Source organism: Gordionus sp. m RMFG-2023, chromosome 2, assembly GCF_954871325.1.
Source record: "Gordionus sp. m RMFG-2023 chromosome 2, tfGorSpeb1-WG-v2, whole genome shotgun sequence".
Lineage (NCBI taxonomy): Eukaryota > Metazoa > Nematomorpha > Gordioida > Chordodea > Parachordodidae > Gordionus > Gordionus sp. m RMFG-2023.
Window position 1 is genome coordinate 54,971,792 of NC_088776.1, and position 17,105 is coordinate 54,988,896.

Here is a 17,105-nt window from a genome sequence, read left to right on the forward strand (position 1 = left end):
GCTAAAAATTATTTGATTGTCATATTATAATTGATAAAATTAGATATACTGTAAATCTACGACATATAATATTCCACTGTTTGTATTGTGCTTTAATTTTTTTATTTAATTTATGCTTTAATTTTATCAATAGTTTTATAATTATATTTTACTTTTATTAAATATAAATTAAAATTACTCACTCTTTAAAAAATTATATTTGATTATTATGACTTATCTTTGGCTTATATTCTATTTCTTAAAAAACATTTTTGGTTCACTTTTTTATATATATAAATGCTTTTTCCAAAAATGTATAAATTATGATAAATAGTTTTATAAAAAATATAAACTTTTACATTCTTTCTTTCAAATAGTTTAAGTTATATGCATACATTTTAGGGGGTCAGGGAGTGGGGGGAGGACTAAGGGGGATATTTTTTATTAGCTTAAAATGATATTTACAAAAAGTGATAAAATATTGAAGGGGAGATTTCCCCTTGCCCCCCCCCCTTTTCTACGCTTATGTGGGCAGCCATAAATACTTGTATGCACATCAGTTCAAAGACGGTTATTTAAACATCTATAAGCTGGGATATAAATAAAGGGGCAACAATGACTATACCCGTGTGTATATATTTAACTACTTATTTTACCATATCTTGTTATACAATAGGTAACAAAATTTTTTATTACCGACATATAATAAAAATTTCTTTATCAAATTATTTAGACAACATGTATGTAATCATGAGAAGTAAGTCAATAATATAATAGTTTTACGATTCTTCATATTTTTTCAATATTATTACAAAAATCTCCATTTTATAAATAAAATTCGATATTATGGTATAACGATAATATTTTCATCATAATTTTCAATTTCCCCACATGTGCTTTGCGAGGTTCTAAAAAAAAATATTTCAATTATCGTGATGGAAACTACGGGTGATACCAAAATTAGTAAAAAGTATACCTATTTTTTAAAAATAATATATAACAAACTTTTATTAAGTTCATTTTTGAACTTTTTATTTACAAATGTATAAAATCATAAAGATTTCAAATGATTTTGCAAAAACATCAGCTTTAAAAAAATCTACTTCAATTTTAAGATATTCTTACTTTAATCGGTAAACTTGTTTTTAACAAGCATCTTATTCATTACAATAATATTACAAATTTAGATAAAATATTTTTATATACAGTGAACTTAAAAGAAGATTAAAAGCTGAACAAAAAGCTAAATCTAAAATTGAAATAGAACAACCAGACTTAAATGGTCCAACAAACACTATACTTAACTCAAAGTGTAAGACAGATGATTCCAAAAATAAATTAAAGGGAGATGAAGAAGAAGCCATTGATCCAAATGTAATATTTATGAATTTACTTTACAGTATGATATAATAGTAAGTTCTGGGTACTTCTTTTGAAGGGAGGTGGTTATGAATCAAGATTATAATTGAGATTGATGTGTTGGAGGAGGTATAGGTTTGCCATTTTTATTTAGATATCCTTATTACATTTGGAAGGTAACCAAACTAGAAGCAGCCAATAAGTTTCTAAAGACAGGGTTCAGGCTAAGGCTCACTGACCTTGATACCTGTTAGTTAAGATTGCAACAAAAATAAGGGTTGGTGTTTATATTAGATAATGAGAAATACTAATTTTATTAAATATCAAACCCACTAGATTTGGTAAAATTTAACAGATACTTAGGGTTTAGCAGTATTCTAAAAAAATATTATTATAAAAAGTTATAAGATTTTTAATTTCCTCAAAATAAAATATATATATAGTACATTGAATCTAAATCTTTTTTTAAAATGAGTCAGTAAATATTATGCATGATTTTCAACTTTAAAAGGCTATATTGTTCCTAATGGTTTCTAAGCTTATAATCCTATATTATTCAATTAAATATACATATCCTATCTATATACATACATATTTATTTCATAGGAATATTACAAACTTCGAAGTTTGGCTGTTCAAAAACTCAAATCATCTTTCTTAATTGATTATATGAAATCATTTGATAGCAACATTAACAAGAAAGATACCAACTATTTGGCCAATCCTTCCTCTCATTATCCCTACCCACATAAATTTCATGTGTCCATATCTCTCAAGGGCTTTATCGACAAATATTCTTATTTGCAAAATGAACAAGTGCTACAAAATGAGATTGTCAATATTGCAGGTATTATTATGATCAATTTAAAAAAAATTATTGATAAAATTTGTTCTCATTATACACCTAATTGAATAGGGGAAATATCATTAGACAAACAATAAAACCTAAATTTTTCCCATTTACTAAACTAAATTGATTTTGCACTTTCTATTCATATAATTTCGTTTCTTGTGTTGTTTCTTTCACAACATTACTAACCATTGTTAAAAAACCTTATGATTTAAAGATGTCGCTGAAACTATTCCAATTTCATGTAAAATGATTACAATTTCGCTATAAAAAATCCTATTTAAGAAAAATTAAAAAACAGTTTTTACCACTATCTGGATGCAATCCATTGTCCTATATTGAGGCCTGAAAGGGAAAAGGAAGATTATGTCAGGTGTTAATAGAAATAAAAAATTTAGAATAAGATAGATTTTAGTATGATGTAAATATAGATCATAAGGAAAAAAAATGAAGTCTCAATTTAAAGTGGTTGTGTGATAGAAAAAAGGTTAATTTGAAACTGATAAAATTAAGTGGATAAAATTTAATGTGGTAAGAGGTAAGATACTTAATTATTAACCACATTTGACTAGATGAACACCAGTAGGAAAAATAATATGAATGATTAATTGAAGGATCCTAAAAATGACATGCACACTTTATATATATAACGCTTATAATTAAATAAAAGTGTCATCACTGATAGTTTATTTTAATTATTCTTTTTGACACAATTTAACAGCTGATGTATTTTAAAATCCATTTATGAGTTCAATTTTTCTTTATCAAAATCAATAAAAAAATTTAGATTATTTATCATGAATAAAATTAAAATAATATTGATCTTTGTAAAAGATTTTTAAAAATCAATCAGCTGTTAAATTGGATTGGAAATCACTATGAATCTCTGATTAAGCACTGGTCACCTTACAACATTTAATTTTAAAATGGCCCTGCAGATTAAATTATTATGCTTTTGTTTTTTATTAATTAATAATTATAAATTTGAATATAGGCAGAATTCATTCCAAAAGAGAATACGGCGCCAAATTAGCCTTTTATGATGTCAGAGGAGAGATTGATGCCAAACTTCAAATTTTAGCCAATGCTTCATACTATGGTTTTATATTTTTTATTATTGTATTATTTATTTTTAAATTATTTCATTTATTTAGCTGACAGTGAATCATCTGCTTTTGCCGATATAAACGAAATATTGAAACGAGGTGATATAGTGGGTGTTAGGGGATATCCTTGTGAGTAATAATCGTTCTTTTAAAAATATTTTATAAGCTAAATTTCATAAAGTGACTAAGGTTAATTTAAAGTGCTTATCTTGTAAATGTCATATATTTTGTTGCCTGGTTTAAATTGTTGGTAAATATTTTTAAGGAGGTCACAATAAAGTGGCATTTATTGAGAGGTTTTTATACATATAATTTATTTATTTACTAATCAATGCACCATAAACAAGACATATTGGGTCACACTCATTAAAATGAAATATAATTTAAGTGCTCAATAATTATGAGTTAATATCTTACATTATGTACGAGGTTGGCAAACATTGTAACAGATTTCTCTAAAAACGAATAAATTACGATTTTAACCAAACATATTACTTAAGCCCTCAAAAATTTGCCAAAAAATGGCAGAAAGATTTGGCTCTCTTTTGGCAAGACCCCTGAGGCTCAGGTAATATTTGTTGAAAATATTTATTAATTGAAGTTTTTATTAACACTACCTACGAGATAGAACAATAAAAGCTTTAGATGGAAAACTTTGCATAATATTTTTATGGAGCAAGCAACAAGTTCAATTTTTTTAACCAAACTTAGGCAACTTTATGTTTTTTCCCTTCATAAAAAATATTACTGTCCAAACAACTTGTACAACATTATTCTACAGGCAAAACAATTCACCATCTGGACTGGAACCCCTTTTTGGAGATTTTTATGGGCCAGTTTGGGCTGGGCCTTGCTGACCTTGAATACACATATTGCAATATAATTTTGTGTAGTAATTATATTTATATTATATTCCTTCGTTCACATTTAAAAATGAATAATTTAATAAAATTAGCTCGATCTAAGAAAGGAGAATTGAGCATAATCCCAATACAAATGACTTTGTTATCTCCGTGTCTTCATCAAATACCTCATTTACACTATGGACTTAAAGATAAAGTTTTGCAAACATATATTTTTATATTATGAACTTGAAGAATAAATATGATAGAAGATAATAATATCGGTATTAATATATAAGTGCTGGATTTAACTGGGATGGAAATAGTGAAGTATCATTTTTAGAAGTACGGGCTAGCTCAGGGGTGATGAGAATTTGTTAACGCTATATGTCTTTACATATTATTGGGTTGATTTCTATTATATTAATTACACAATGAATCAATAAAACCCTAATTCAGGATTTTGATATGCCTTTTACTCCCCAATTCTATTTTTTTTATCCCTAATTTTTGTAATTTTACTGGGAAACAAAAATATTATTTATACAATTTTTAAATTTTATAACTTCAATGTGATTACGTTTATAAATTATATTATTATATGGAATCTATACATGTATATAACTCAAGGAAACCCGGTTTAGACAAAGATATCTGGACTTATTAATCAACCCATCTGTGGCTAACAGATTCGTGTCTCGAGCTAAAATTATCAACTATATAAGAAGGTTCTTCGACTCTTTAGGATTCCTGGAAGTAATATAATTTTATAATAGCCTTCTTTTTTTTTGAATAAATTTTTGTTAATTTTACAGTAATTTTGCTTGTATTTTTTGCAAATTGTTTCGAAGGGAAATCTGAAGATATAATTTCACAATTGATTAATGATAAAATTTTATTTTTCCTAAAATAGTCCTGTCCCAGAGGTTTAATTTACTTTTGAAATTTTTAAGCCCAGCTTGAATTTTTTTAACCATATTTCATTCTGAGCTGAGCCTGCAGAATGTGGCTTAGTTGGCATCCATTAATATAATTAGTAAAACCTGCGTTTTTTTAATTTAATGAAATATCCCTTAAATTTGCTGAAAGTCTGAGACCAAACTGATGCCGAAAAACTGAACCCAAACTAAAAATCGATATCAAAAGACCCGTAAATTACATTTGAATTAAAACAATGAAAGGGGACAGTATAAATTGTGATTTATTCATAATAAAAATTAAGTGTGACAAATTTGAATTTTATTTTAAAGGTCGAAACTCCTATGATGAGCACTATAGCTGGGGGTGCTGCCGCGAAACCATTTGTAACCCATCACAATGATTTGGATATGCACCTTTACATGAGGGTCGCACCTGAGCTTTATCTAAAGGTCACACCATATTTATAAATTTTTTAACTATTATATTTAGTCGGAAATATATTTAGGGAACAAATTATATGCTATATATCTCAATTAAAAAGTTATGTTTTTTTAGTGAAGTACTATGTTTTTTTTCTAAGTTTTATTGCTAAGTTTTTAAAAATGTTTTGCTATATTTTATAATGTTACGTAATTAATTATAATTGCAAATGTTGATTTATTATTTGCCATAGTTTAATAATGCAAATATGGCAGATTATATTTTTTAAGTTAAATTTTTTACTTATAAAATTGTTTATTTAACTTTATTTTAATCTCAATGTTATAGTTTTTTAATAATCATGAGAATATTAGATATGTGTTAAACGGAAATAAGGATAGTTTAAGTGGAAAAAATCTTTAAATTATTTGAACTGAGATTAAAACCGGGAGTAATCATGATGGATCTGAAAACCACAAATAACTTTGCTTAGCATGATTGAACTTAGAATTTTTTTAAAAAAATTTAGGCCATCAATCATCAGTTTCGGCGAGCTGGGGGATTGGCTAAACTTTAATTCCACGTTACAGGATGAACCTTATCAATATTATATAATATTTCTTGTGATAAATCAAATTTCACTTTTTTTTATCTTGTTTGAATACGAATAATACAAATAATTTGAAATCAGGGCAATAAATGGATATTGTAAAATATTTTTATTGTATTTGTATCACATAATAAAATTTTAGTATCTTCGATTTCAGAAAAAATTCGTTACTGATGAGTATTTTTAATTCTGAACAATTAAGAAAACAAAATTTCGCGAAATAATATTAATTTAATATATTATTTTTATAAATTTATACTGTTCGTGTTCGATAATTTCTATTTTATAAGTATTTATTGTTTACTCTTGAAATATTTCCCTTCTTTTTAAGTATCTTTATTTTCCAATAGCATATGGGTTACAAATATTCTCTTTTTTTTACACACAAAAATTTCTTAATGATAAAATAAAAATACGCGTTTTTATAAGCTTTTCTTTATTTATTTTTGGTATTACTATTTTTACAAAAAAAAATAACAACAAAAAAAAATATAATTCTTTATTTATTTTCGGTATTATTATTTTTACAAAAAAAATAACAACAAAAAATAAATAAAATTCTTTAATTATTTTCGGTATCATTATTTTTACAAAAAAAAATTAATCAAAAAAAATATAATTCTTTATTTACTTATAAAAAAAATAATCAAAATTCAGCACATGTTCCCACCAAATGAGATCCAAATCCTATCACTACAATCCCAATAATTCTTCCAATTCCTGAGCTGACAGTTCTATCATAGGCCAGCTATCTCTTCCATCCATCTCAGAATCATTATAGTCTCCCCAATGTAGGGTTCCACGACAGCCATCGGTATGATTGTATCCGGCCCGCTGGTTCCCCTAACCTCCGGCGTCCTCCGTCTCGTTACTGGTGGTAATACCTTACGTACCGGCCGTATTTCCTCCCGACTGTCGTCTCGGCTCCTCTCCCTTATTCGTTCATTATTTTCCCAATGGCGACCGTTGGTTCTTCTATTACTCGGTCCACGGGGGCACCGGTCCTGCAAATGTTCTTTCGATCTTCATAGATAGCACACTCGTCTTTGGTGCCGCAACCACGTCTGTCTGGGTTCTGGCAACTCCGGACTACCATTCATTATCCTTGTCCCCCTACCCGCCATTCCAGGTCGTACATTTGGCTGTCTCCTATCCGTCGTTCCGCTCCCCGATGTTCTCTGCACAGCTGGTCCCTGTCTTAATGGAGGTAATTGTTGGCCCTCCTCATCCACATATCCCTGGAAAACGGCTTATAAACAGCGATGTACGCCTGTCATTTCTTTAAATTCTTAAATTAATCCAGCAAGGTATTTCCCCAATGGCGACCGTTGGTTCTTCTATTACTCGGCCCACGGGGGCACCAGTCCTGCAAATGTTCTGTCGATCTGCATAGGTAGCACACTCGTCTTTGGTGCCGCAACCGCGTCTGTCTATGTTCCGGCCAACAATTACCTCCATTAAGACAGGGACCAGCTGTGCAGAGAACATTGGGGAGCGGAACGACGGATAGGAGACAGCCAAACGTACGACCTGGAATGGCTGGTAGGGGGACAAGGATAATGAATGGTAGTCCGGAGTTGCCAGAACCCAGACAGACGCGGTTGCGGCACCAAAGACGAGTGTGCTACCTATGCAGATCGACAGAACATTTGCAGGACTGGTGCCCCCGTGGGCCGAGTAATAGAAGAACCAACCGTCGCCATTGGGAAAATAATGAACGAACAAAGCCGAGACGACAGTCGGGAGGAAATACGGCCGATGCATACGGTATTACCACCGGTAACGAGACTGAGGACGCCGGAGGTTAGGGGAACCAGCGGGCCGGATACAATCATACCGATGGCTGTCGTGGAACCCTACATGGGGGAGACTATAATGATTCTGAGATGGATGGAAGAGATAGCTGGCCTATGATAGAACTGTCAGCTCAGGAATTGGAAGAATTATTGGGATTGTAGTGATAGGATTTGGATCTCATTTGGTGGGAACATGTGCTGAATTTTGATTATTTTTTTTATAAGTAAATAAAGAATTATTTTTTTTTGTAAAAATAATGATACCGAAAATAATTAAAGAATTTTATTTATTTTTTGTTGTTATTTTTTTTGTAAAAATAATAATACCGAAAATAAATAAAGAATTATATTTTTTTTTGTTGTTATTTTTTTTTGTAAAAATAGTAATACCAAAAATAAATAAAGAAAAGTTTATAAAAACGCGTATTTTTTTTTATTTTATCATTAAGAAATTTTTGTGTGTAAAAAAAAGAATATTTGTAACCCATATGCTATTGGAAAATAAAGATACTTAAAAAGAAGGGAAATATTTCTAAACAATAAATACTTATAAAATAGAAATTATCGAACAGTATAAATTTATAAAATTAAAAATAACAACAAAAAAAAAATATAATTCTTTATTTATTTTCGGTATTATTATTTTTTCAAAAAAAAATTAACCAAAAAAAAAATATAATTCTTTATAAAATAATCAAAATTCAGCACAATTATAACATTTAAATCATACCCATATATTCCACATATCTTTAATATATCTTCTTTTAATTTCATTAAATGTATAATGAGTCCAAAATAGCCTTTTCCCTATGATTTATCGATTGGACTCCCTCATGCTCACCTTCTTACTTAATTTTAAGAAAAATTATATTAATTCTTTATATATAAAAATTAGTGCTGTAAACATTTTTAAAAAAATCGAACGCGTTCGCGTTTAACGTTCATTGATTAAAATCGAACGCGTTCACGTTCAAATTCAAAAAAAGGAACGCGTTTAAGTTCATGAACGCGTTCATACGTTCAAAATTTTATGATAAATTATTTTTTAAATTTAATTTAATATAAATAAATGCCTTATATTTTTCAACACAATATATTAGCCATGATAAAAAATAATAGTTTTATTTTGATAATATAATTATAAATACAATATAATAGAGCGATAAAAAATAAATTTATAAAAAAATTTTCTTATTAATTTTTAATAATAATTGTTTTTCAAAATTTTCATCTGATAGGCATGAACGCTTGTCAGTTAATACAGCGTTAGCTATACTAAAAACTCGCTCAACAGGGGCTGATGAAGGGATTGCGGTGTTATACTTGATAAACAATTCTTTTAAAAGGGGGAATTTATTAAAAACATTTAATGTTTTATCCATTGTTTCAAAAAATTGAGCTATGTTATCATCCTCCAATCTGCCCTCTTCTTCCTCGTCAAATAAAAAGGATATCTCGGAATTGATTTTAAAACAGTGAAATATTTTTGATATTTGGGCCATGGTAATTCTAATTCATCTAATATTGAATTTTGATTTTCAGAATCTGATGATGAAATATTTATATCCATGCAAATGCTAATCTATTAAATTAAAATATAAAATATTCAAATTAATAAACTTTAATCTTATCTTCTCTAGCAGTAGTACTATGGTACGTTAATTGCAATATGAAAAAGGAAAAAGTAAAAACAGCTGATTAAAAAATATAAGACTTTTTTGTTAAAAAATTGGATTAAATATTAATTTTTCAAATAAATAAAAATATAAGACTTTTTTGTTAAAAAATTCAAGATTAATATTAATTTTTCAAATAAATAAAAATAAAAAGTGTTTTTAAAATTGAACGAACGTAAAATTGAACGCGTTCATCAAAGAAAACGCCGTTCAATAAAAACTTGAAATGCAATTATTATCCGAATGAGGGAATGTATGAATATGAATGAAAATTTAAAAAAAATTCTAGGTAAAACTATTAAGGAAAAAATGATAATTTCAAGTGATTATTATTTAAAAAAATAAAATTAGATGTTGGTGGTTGGCGGGTTGGATCGAGTTTTCGAGATTGGCCGGCTATTCCGTAACGAGGGCATAGACTTAACTCACAACCCCGAATTCACTTCTTGTGAATTCTACATGGCTTACGCCGATTACAATGACCTCATTGAATTAACAGAACTATTGTTATCAGGTTTTTAAATTTGGCTATATTAAAACAATTATTAAATTTTATAGAACAAACGTTTTTTATATATTTTAACCTAATCCATATCTCTCAAACCTTTAATTAACCCTAACCGTTATCTCTCTAACCACTAATCCTATGTATTAAATATATTTCATCCAGTTAATTCCTTTAGTTGGGTTATTATCTAAAGAAATATATTTTAAAGTGAAAAGGTGAGGATGATTTCTTTTAGACTATACTAGATTTGTTTCTTTAAAAGGTTCTACAGCCGATTTAATAAATATGTTAAATATATATGTAAAAGGGAAAAAATTGTTTTTACCTTGCCGTGTTAATTATGGATTGATTGAAATGTCTTTTATTAATTATTTTTTTATGAATGAACCAAATTATTTATAAAAATATTTGAGCAAATCATATTTCCCAAGCTTCACATGTCTATATTGAATGTTTTGTTATATTATTGATGTTTAGCAATATAGAGTCGATTCCTCTTGGGATTATATCATCTCTTCATGTAATGTAAGCTAAAGCTATGTCTCTTATTTTTTTAGCAATTAATTTTTTTTAGGAATGTTTCTTTTATAACAACTAAAGAATAATATATAAATTTAAAATTAACATTTATAATACTGCATTCTCCCACTAACCTCAACTTTACTAATGTGATTGATAAATAATATCTAGATTCTAGAACCATATGTTTTATGATTTATATCCCGCAAAACTCGACTATCTCGCGAAATAGTTAAATCCTAAAATCCTGCAAAGCTTAATAATATTGCAAACTCTAATACAAAAATATTATCAATGTAGGACTCGAGCAATAAATATTGTTTCCTAGTATGCAGATAATGTTTCATTTTTGTAAAATTCAATGCATAATGATGGAATCTAATCTCATTGATTCTGCAAATAGGTTGTATTTATCATATGCGGTCTAATGTAGAAATAAGGAGTAAGATATTTTGTCGTGATATAGGATCAATAACTAGAAAATATTGCAAATATCAATGGATTAATGAATAAAGTAAGAAATCAAAAAATATACAGTATTTATGATATCGAATGGACAAAACATCTAAAGGGTGCCTGATTATCTTTTGTTCTGAAGTTAATTTTTAGCCCTTTTTCATTAACACGTGCAGCAGAATATAGCGGGCTTATTCTAGTCATATATGTGCTCGTATAACTATCAAATTGTAAAATAGTTGTTGCCATAAGACTTCATTTATATATGAATGATAAATGAATAATGAAATGAAGTCTGAAAAAAACTTTGCGATTAAACCTCAAAATTATATACAATTCATTAAAAAAAAATTTGTCATTAGATGCATACTACTAAAAAAAGCTATGTTAAAACAAACATTTAGCATCCTAGCAACTTTGATTTTTGGTAAAAGAGATCATAACCGCTTCCCAGTTCACCTTCAAATATTGATTTTTTATATATTTAATTTAAAACAGGGATGGTTAAGTACCTCAACGGAAACGACTCTTACAAGGTCAAATATCGCATGCCCGTTCTCCATTCTGATCCACATTCTATCGATGTCCAAACGGCAAATGATGTTGCACATAAAAATGAGATAAATAGCAAAGATTTGGGGGATGTGCCAACAGGCGACGAGGATGAAGCTGTTAAAACTAAATGGGTGGAAATAAACTTTGAACCTCCTTTCAAGAGAATTAGAATGATTCCAGAGTTAGAAAGACTCACACACCGAAAATTTCCGCCTTTCGATTCCGATCCTGAAAGTTGTTAAATAGCAAGATTTTTAAAAAAAATAATATATTAAAAAGAGCACAAATGTGAGCCTTAGATGTTTTAGCCTTAAATAATTTAGCTATTTTAGTTCTTGAAGCTATTTTTTATTATTAGCCACTACCTTGCTAAATTTTTGGTTATGTCCAAAAAACAAATTTTTTGAAAATTTGTAATTTAATTTTTTAAAAAATTTTGGAAATTTTTATGAATTTTTCTTTTAATTTAGACAGCTTTAGAAGAATAAAAAACTATTGAGTGTTTCTCATCTCAAAATTTTATATGTCTAATTTGGGTATGACTTGCAATCTTGTTGCTTACAAAGAAGTATGGCCAAATAGAGCCCAAAAATTTTAATCTGGGTGGGCTGCATTAGATATTTACTTTAAAGTAAAGTATTCTCATATCAACCCATGTTTCTTATAAAATTTTGTTTATCAAAGTCTACTAATTGATTCGATAATTAATTTTATGGTCTACTCAGTTACATTATTACTAACAGAAACTGAAGATTCAGTTATTATAAATGGACACATTGAAGTCAGCAGTAATCGATGTCATTGTCTGTCGTCTGAATGCCTTTCAATGGTGGATTTCAATGTGTGTACACTTTTCATTCTAGTGAATGAATCAGTATTCTAGGTCATTATAAATTTAATTGGGTCTACCTGCCTCAATCACTTTCATTTATCACTCGTGACCCTTATTAATTATCTTGTAAACGTTATTAAAGTATCATGGGCAAATTTTGTGATAAAATATATATATTTTTTTAAATATACACAGAGATGAACAAATTTTTGGACGGTATATGCATTGAACACGGTGTGGATTGTACTGCTCCTAGGTCGACGGCACGTTTACTTGATAAAGTAAAGCGATTAACTAAATTTATTGAATTATGTTTAATTTATATTTGCTTTTTTTTTCGATAACGGATCAGGCCTGTGAAACAAAATTAGGTGTCAGGAATCAAACTATGATTAGCGGAAAGTTTGATGACACAAACTTGATCAGAACCGTTTTTGAACGGGAGCCGAACTATCCCCGGTTAATTCCTGCTATCTGGTTCTTAAAATGTCCAACAAAACATTTTTCAATTTGTGAAACCTAATTTGAGTTTATAGACCCGAAAATTATTAACCAATATTCGATTCAACAAGGATCGTTTGGTGGGGAATAATATTGTAATGAAGCATAATTATATCTATTTTTTTTAAACAAAATTTGATTGTTCAGATTATTTTGTAATAAATTAGAATATCCGTTTCAATCATTTAATAAAATGTATCGAATAGAATTTGCATATCAATTAAATAACTCATTATATAATATACATTATAAATCAAATTCATTAGCTTGTAGGTCACTTTATAGAATCGCAAATAGTCGATCCTACATTCATTACCGAGCATCCTCAAATTATGTCACCTCTGGCCAAATGGTTAGCTTGATTTATCATTCAATTTTATATATTTGTACCCTGGCTATAAAGTGGAGTGCGCTATATTCATTTTATCTTGAAAATTTGTGTTAAGTCTATTATGAATATTGGTTAAAAGATTTATTTTATAAATCCAATAATTATGTCTTTTTAAATATTTTTTTAAAATTTATCGCTGTTTAGCATTATTAACTGTCCTATTTAAATAATCTATGAAAAAATGCCTTTTATGACAAGTTTGGTAAGGCCTCCATTTTTAGGCTCTTATCCCATTCAAAAAAAAGGCTTATTACTAAGTTTTTCGTCCAAAATCTAGCACCTTACCTTCGAGGGTTTTTGATCTCTCCACCTTGGAGATAGTGAAAAATTTATTGACTCTTCCTTAAAGCTTAGCTAAAAAAAAATACACCATGCGCATGATAAGCTGATTACTAAAATATTGTTTACTAAGATATTTGTAACTATCATAATGTCTATATTTTGAATGTTTTAAAAATAATAATAAAGCGCACTTTAATTTCTAAACAGCGAATAATATTCTCAACTTTTTTTACTGGGTTCGCCAAAATTTTGCAATTGTATTGCTAAAGTTGCCAATTTTACAACATGTTGAGGTTGGCAGGGAGTTAGACAAAGATTAAAAAAGTAATTTTAAAATTTTTATTTATTAAATTTATTTAAAAAATATTTAACTAAAAATACAATATATTTTCCTCTTTATAAAGTTTATAATATCAATTTATATAAAAAAATCTATTAAATAATTTATATCAAACTATTGAGTTAATATTATAAAATGAGTGCTTGAGGTTAATATTAAAGAATAAAAAAATCAATCTTTAAGGTTAATATTGAGTTAATAAATAGCGAAAAATAAATATTAAAAATATCAATCAGGACATCTCAACATTCCACCCTTTAAGAAATGAACTTCATTCCGGTTCTTCTTGGATGTAAATCTTTTAAGTTCATAACATAATTTCGATATCGCGCAGGCTACGTTTTAATTCTATTCGTTGACTATCAAGACTCTTGTATCCTATATTTCGATTTCCCGCTGGTTCATCAGCATTTCTTCCCCTTTTATTACTTAGAGTACAAGGTATTGTATTATTGGTATTTGTTTTCATATGTGTCATTTCATTATTAAAAGGTATGATACTCGTTGACCTTTTTTTGATTTGGTCTAAATGTCTTTTAATAATTCTGTTTCCTGTATCTATCTCATATAATAAATTCCCATTTGTGCGTTTTACCGTGCCTTTGTCCCATATATAATCCTTGAAGGTTTTATACCAAACTTTGTCACCATTCATGATATTTCTATTTGACGATAAATTACGATTAAATTCATTCACTTTATCTTCTTGTAGTTTGATTAAATCCTATCTGGTTCTTATGGTTCTGTTGAACATCACTTCGCTTGGTATCTTGTTTGTTGCGTTTGGTGTGTTATGATAATTGATAAAACTTTTCTAAAGCTATATCTAAATCTATTTTATTATTACTTTCCATATAAATTTTCATGCCTATTTTCATTGATCTTATCATTCGCTCACACTGACCATTGGACTGTTGGTGATGAGGCATGGTGAGAATGTGTTTAATTCCATGATCATCGCAAAATTTCTTGAATGTTACTTGTAAAGTTAGTACCATTATCACTGACTATTTTATTAGGTATACCAAGTAAGCTGATTATTTACATCAATTCTTTAATTGTTGACTCAGTGGTTATGCCTCTCATTTTTCTAATAATAGGAAATTTGCTAAGTGCGTCAACACATACCATAAAATTGCTACCTTCAAATTGCGCAAAGTCGATGTGCACACGTTCGAAAATGGAGTTTTCTTAAAGGGTGGAATGTTGAGATGTCCTGATTGATCTTTTTAATATTTATTTTTCGGTATCTATTAGCTCAATATTAACCTTAAAGATTGATTTTTTTATTCTTTAATATTAACCTCACGGACTCATTTTATAATATTAACTCAATAGTTTGATATAAATTATTTAATAGATTTTTTTTATATAAATTGATATTATAAACTATATAAAGAGGAAAAATATATTTTTAGTTTTTTAAATAAAATTTTGAAATTTCTTTTTTAATCTTTGTCTAACTCCCTGCCAACCTTAACAACAAAATGGGCTAGAACCCTCTCCGGTTCACAATCAAGTTGAGTGGTTGCCCAAAAATCGCTTTCAGCTCTTAAAGATGTCATTTCATAAACTATTGATTTTAGGTGGAGTGTGATGGCGTCTCTTTATATATATAAAAAGAGGAATTTACCTTTATTGCGCCTAAAATATGTTGGTGCATACCCAAATAAATCAACAACCATACAAAAATATTATCTTATTTCTAACTAAATTTAGGCACAGGGGCATTCCTGGCTTGACAGAAAGGTTCGAATTATTTGTTTGCGGCCGTGAAATCTGCAATGCCTACACTGAGCTCAACGACCCATTCGTTCAAAGGGAGTTGTTTGAATTACAGGCTAAGGTAATCCTAAACTCTATTTAGACTGAGATCAATTGGATAATTATTAATTGCTATTTCATATTAAATTTAAAAATGAATTATATTTTTTTCCAAACTATCAAATGTTAATTAAAATTATTTAGGAAAAGATGGCAGGCGACGAAGAGGCCCAAGGAGTGGACGATAATTTTGTTCGAGCTTTGGAGTTCGGTCTTCCGCCTACTGGAGGGTGGGGCTTGGGCATAGATAGATTAACTATGCTTTTAACTGATACCAGGAGTATTAAAGTTATTTTTTTTTATTTCTTTCCTCCAGAAATTTTCCTTATAATTTTCAATTATTATTTATATATAAATAATTCTATTGTATATTCCCTGATCCCTGTCGCCCCACACTTATGACTTAATAAATTCAAATATTTTTTTTAAAAAAATTCAAAAAAACTAGCAACAATATTTGAAATCTCACGTTATTAACATTGAAAACTTATTTCAGTTATTATATAACATCTCAAGTCATTTTTTTTAAATCATGCATTTATAAACCTATTACAATTTTAAATGACATTATATAAATATTATATTTATCCTACAATTAAAATATATATATAATAATTTATACAAATTATTAGGAAGTTATCCTATTTCCAGCAATGAAGCCAGAATCAAAAGATATCGTTCCCCAAGAACTACAGAATAAACCAGCTCATTCTTGATTTAATATTATTTGGAATGTGTTTTGCAATAAAAAATATGTATTATTTATGCTTTTTTTTTTAAAAAAAAGGATTATAATAGTCCATTAATGTGATTTATGATTTTTTTAAATAGTTAAATAAATAATTTTTTGGTGCAAATGCAAACATACACTTTTAAATATTTCGCTGCAGATTTTATAGAATCCAAAAACGATAATTGATTAGAAATATTTAAAAAGAAATCAATCATTAATTTTGAGAAAATAAATTTGTTAAGAAGCGTGAACGGCCCAAAAAGCGACTTATGGAAGGATATACAGAAACTACTACGCAGAGATAGACGTATGTTATCGCGAGGAAAGCCTTTGACATTGATAGGGATATGAAGGAAAACAGGATTTATGACGCATATAAAAAATTAAAATATTTTTGTAAACCTAGTAGCTTTAAGAAACTTCCCGCCATTGTCTTAAGGAATGGGAAAGTGATCATAGATCAAGATGAACAAATAGCTGTATGGCTTGATTATTACATGACAGTCTTTGATTCAAGGAAAGCAACCCCACCAGCTAGCTTAAATACAATTTTGGTCTCACCCCCATCTGGCTTTTCTATTGATGAGATTACTAACATAATAAAA

At 28.4% G+C, this 17,105-nt stretch overlaps 1 protein-coding gene across 1 annotated transcript; it reads left to right on the plus strand.

Moving 5' to 3' along the window:
- Window positions 1–899: 899 nt before the first annotated feature.
- LOC135925224 (lysine--tRNA ligase-like) lies at window positions 900–16,559 on the plus strand. The gene is made up of 15 exons (XM_065460447.1): window positions 900–949; window positions 1,188–1,353; window positions 1,945–2,185; window positions 3,183–3,287; window positions 3,343–3,423; window positions 4,250–4,353; window positions 4,767–4,892; window positions 5,387–5,506; window positions 9,911–10,073; window positions 11,541–11,831; window positions 12,625–12,710; window positions 13,197–13,282; window positions 15,663–15,789; window positions 15,912–16,055; window positions 16,400–16,559. The coding sequence occupies exons 1-15, from the start codon at window positions 915–917 to the stop codon at window positions 16,481–16,483; spliced, it is 1,959 nt and encodes a 652-aa protein (XP_065316519.1). The 5' UTR covers window positions 900–914; the 3' UTR covers window positions 16,484–16,559.
- The last annotated feature ends 546 nt before the right edge of the window (window positions 16,560–17,105 follow it).

Excerpts from the sequence above, each read along its gene's own strand:
- LOC135925224 (XM_065460447.1), top strand. The coding sequence starts at position 915 with ATGGAAACTACGGGTGATACCAAAATTAGTAAAAA. Across the intron at positions 3,288-3,342 it reads AGCCAATGCTTCATACTATG|CTGACAGTGAATCATCTGCT; the intron begins GTTTTATATTTT and ends TCATTTATTTAG. Across the intron at positions 5,507-9,910 it reads CACCTGAGCTTTATCTAAAG|ATGTTGGTGGTTGGCGGGTT; the intron begins GTCACACCATAT and ends AAATAAAATTAG.